The sequence below is a fragment of the Eimeria acervulina genome, genomic scaffold (genome assembly GCF_000499425.1).
Source record: "Eimeria acervulina Houghton genomic scaffold, Eah_scaff1924, whole genome shotgun sequence".
Classification (NCBI taxonomy): Eukaryota; Apicomplexa; class Conoidasida; order Eucoccidiorida; family Eimeriidae; genus Eimeria; species Eimeria acervulina.
The window spans coordinates 1-3,949 of NW_013548814.1; the positions used below are offsets into that span (position 1 = coordinate 1).

The window sequence follows — 3,949 nt, forward strand, 5'->3', positions numbered from 1 at the left end:
AGATGCAGCAGCAACAGCAGCAGCAGCAACAGCAGCAGCAGCAACAGCAGCAGCAGCAGCAGCAACAGCAGCAACAAGGTTTACCTTGCGGTAGCAAACCGCTGCCAAGCCGAAGTTGCGGTCTGCATATGCGGCGTTTCCATCCCGACGAAACCTGCAGCACCCACCTCAAACCCTAAACCCTAAACCCTAAACCCTAAACCCTAAACCCTAAACCCTAACCCCTAAACCCTAAACCCTAAGCTGGCCCTCAGTGGGCTTCACCTCTCTGCAGCTTCGATCTTCTCGAGCGTGGGACGCTCAAACAGCTGCCGTTCCTGTGCAGCAACACCCAAACCCTAAACCCTAAACCCTAAACCCTAGACCCTATGGTTGGGCATCTGCCCGCATGCAGCGAAGAGGTGATGGTGTTTCAATCAACAGCACAACCGCGCGGCTCGCGAGGGTTTAGGGTTTAGCAGCATTTTTTAGGGTTTACGATTAGGGTTTAGGGTTCAGGTACCCGGTGTACGAATATTTTGGAGGGTTTATAAAGAGGGCTTAGGAATAGGGTTTAGCGTGTGCGATTAGGGTTTAGAGTTTGCGATTAGGGTTTAGGGTTTGCGATTAGGGTTTAGAGTTTGCGATTAGGGTTTAGGGTCTGCGATTAGGGTTTAGGGTTTGCGATTAGGGTTTAGACTTTGCGATTAGGGTTTAGACCTTGCGAATAGGGTTTAGGGTTTGTGATTAGGGTTTAGGGTTTGCGATTAGGGTTTAGGGTTTGCGATTAGGGTTTAGGGTTTAGGGTTTGCGTTGACTTTGGAGTGGTCGTGGCCGCAACCGGCTGCGAGAGCTCTCGCTCTCTCTGCTTCTTCTTTTTGTTTTTCTTGTATTTCTTCTTCTTCAGCTTTTAACTCTTTATCAAGCCGCCTAAACTTCCCTAAGCAAACCCTCAGCATCAACAGCTAGCTACCCACATCAATAGCTAGCTAGCTAATATCAACAGCTAGCTAGCTATATCAACAGCTAGCTAGCTATATCAATAGCTAGCTAGCTAGCTGAAAAGCTAGCTAGCCACATCAACAGCTAGCGGGAGAAACAGCTAACCGTTCAGACAGCCGGTCAGCTAGCCAAACACAAATGAAGCAATTCGGGCGGGGGGTTTAGGGTTTAGGGTTTAGGGTTTAGGGTTACCATAGTCGGAAGTGCCGATAATCTCCTTCGGATCCGAAACAACTTCGCCCTACAAATAAAAATAAAAATAAAACTAAAAATAAAAAATAAATAAACAAATAAATAAAATATATAAATATATAAAAAAATAAACAAAAAAGAGCAGCAAAGAGACAAGTGAAAACATAAGGAAAAATAAACGGTAAGAAGAATAATGCATAAATCGCCTACCCTAAACCCTAAACCCTAAACCCTAAACCCTAAACCCTAAACCTCAGGGGCTTGATGCTAGCCGCTACACCCCAAAGCTAAACCCTAAACCCTAAACCCCAGACCTCCGAGTCGTAGGCCCTTTCCTCTATACCATAAACCCTAACCCCGTCTCATCCTAAACCCTAAACCCTAAACCCTAAACCCTGAAAACTAAACCCTAAACCCTATACGTTAAAACCAGCCCTTAGCCCGTCTGCGACGTAAACCCTAAACCCTAGACCCTGAACCCTAATCCCTAAAACCTAAACCTTTAACACGAAACTCTAAACCCTAAACCCTAAACCCTAAACCCTGCATCTTACTTGGGGTTCAGTTGTCTTGTCTTTGTTTTTATTGCTCAGTTTTTCTTGTTCTTCTTTGTTTTTAAACTCAAGAAAGTCAGAAGCAAAGGCAAATGCCTCTGAAGAAGAAGACAGACGCTCCATTGGGGTGTATGTACACCCGAAAAATCAGTGCAGCAGACAAAAGAAAAAAAAATATTAACCCTAAACCCTAAACCCTAAACCCTAAACCCTAAACCCTTGTATCAGATGCATCTCCAGCAACGACTCCGCAGCAGCCACACAAAAAAAGAGCACTTGTGATTTGCAGCACAGGTTATAAGAGTAAGATTTTAGGGTTTAGGGTTTAGATTTTCAGGGTCTAGGGTTTATGGTTTAGGGTTTAGGGTTTAGGGTTTAGGGTTTAGGCGCGCCTCAGCCGCCGATGCCACCAGACACCCTGGGGGGCCCCCCAGCTGGGCTTTGTAATTATTAGCGACGAGTTAAGGGTTGAATATTTTGTCTTAAATAAATTATTTGTTTTTTAATTGATCTTCTAGGGTTTAGGGTTTAGGGTTTAGGGTTTTCTCTACTGCACTTCTGCTGCCGCCCAACGCGACGCGCAGCCGTAAGACAACCCTTCGTTTTAGGGTTTAGGGTTTAGTAGAGCTGTTATATTATTATTATTATTTTATTATTATTATAATTATATTATTATTATTATTATTTTATTATTATTATTAGCAAAATTATTGCTATTGCCTGTAAACACAAACAAAAAGCGTAGATATATTCACAGAGATAAAGAATATAAAAAAAGCAAGGGTTTGTTTAAATTATATATAAAGCAGATAATATATATATATATATAAAGAATATAATTAATATACGTAATATTATATATTAATATTATATTATATCGTATTGTATTAGATTGTATTATATCGTATTATATTGTATTGTATAATATTATATTATATTATATTATATTATATTATATTATATTATATTATATTATATGATACGCGTTGAATGTGTACAGGCGATTGTGTCTGGTGTACAGGCAGCTTCTACTCTTACAACTCTCTCTGCTGTATGTGTGTCTAAGTGCAGCAGCAGCAGCAACAGCAGCAGCAACAGCAGCTGCAACTGCTTTATTGTCTCTCTCCTTGGTGCTGCTGCTGTATCTGCTGCAGAGGAAGCAAATATGCATTTATACAGCCCGCTGCTACGATCTGCCGCAGGTGGCAGCGCAGCAGCAGCAGCAGCTGCAGCAGCAGCTGCAGCAGCAGCAGCTGCAGCAGCAGCAGCAGCAGCAGCAGCAGCAGCAGCGCAGCAGCAGAGAAGTTGCTGCAGCAACACGGAAAAGAAGTATCGCATGCATGCATTGGGGCTTTCTTCGTACTTTATTCCATTCAAACCTTAAACCCTAAACCCTAAACCCTAAACGCTAAGCCGTCAGCCGCTAAACCCTAAACCCTAAACCCTAAACCCTCGCTGTCTGCAGTGTATACAGCGGTACCGCGGAGCAGCAATAGAGAAAGGCATAAAAATAAAATATTTTAAATGTTTATAATAATAAAATATAATTAAAACATATTTAATTTAAGTTTATTTTTATGTTGCTTATTTTAATTGTCTTGGGTTTTTGTCTCTAAATAAATAAAAAAGGAGACAGAAAGAATTATAAATATTTATATAATATTTTTTATATTTATATATTAAATAAAAGTTTAATTTATATGTAGTTTTAATGATAGTATTTAATATATTCTTTTATAAATACTAATAAAATGAGAGACAGACAGACAGAAATAAAAGCAAACATTAAAAGAGACAGAGACAGAGACAGATAAATGAAGAGAAGGAGACAGAGAAGGAGACATAAACAAAGAGAGACAGATAAAAGACAGAGACAGGCAGAGAAGAGACAGAAATAAAGACATAGAAATAGAAGAAGAAAGATAAAAGACAGATAAAGAGACAGATAAAAGAGAGAGAGAGGGGGACAGATAAAAGAAGAGGAGGAGACATAGATAAAAAGAGACAGATAAAAGACAGAGGAGACAGATAAAAGAGAAGAGGCATAGATAAAGAGACAGAAACAGACAGATAAGAGAGAGAGAGAGAGACAGATAAAAGAAGAGAAGGAGACAGTAATAAAGAGACAGAGACGGAGACAGATAGAGGACAGAGAGAGACAGATAAGGGGATAGACAAAGAGACAGAAATAAAGAAACAGAGACGGAGACAGATAGAGGACA

At 40.3% G+C, this 3,949-nt stretch overlaps 1 protein-coding gene across 1 annotated transcript; it reads right to left on the minus strand.

Moving 5' to 3' along the window:
• Positions 1 to 84: 84 nt before the first annotated feature.
• EAH_00064050 (hypothetical protein, conserved) lies at positions 85 to 958 on the minus strand (the record flags this gene model as incomplete). Its single annotated transcript, XM_013393023.1, has 3 exons — positions 85 to 154; positions 265 to 317; positions 953 to 958. Coding segments are annotated over 3 exons (129 nt in total), but the record flags the coding sequence as incomplete, so codon positions are not given.
• Between the last annotated feature and the right edge of the window lie 2,991 nt (positions 959 to 3,949).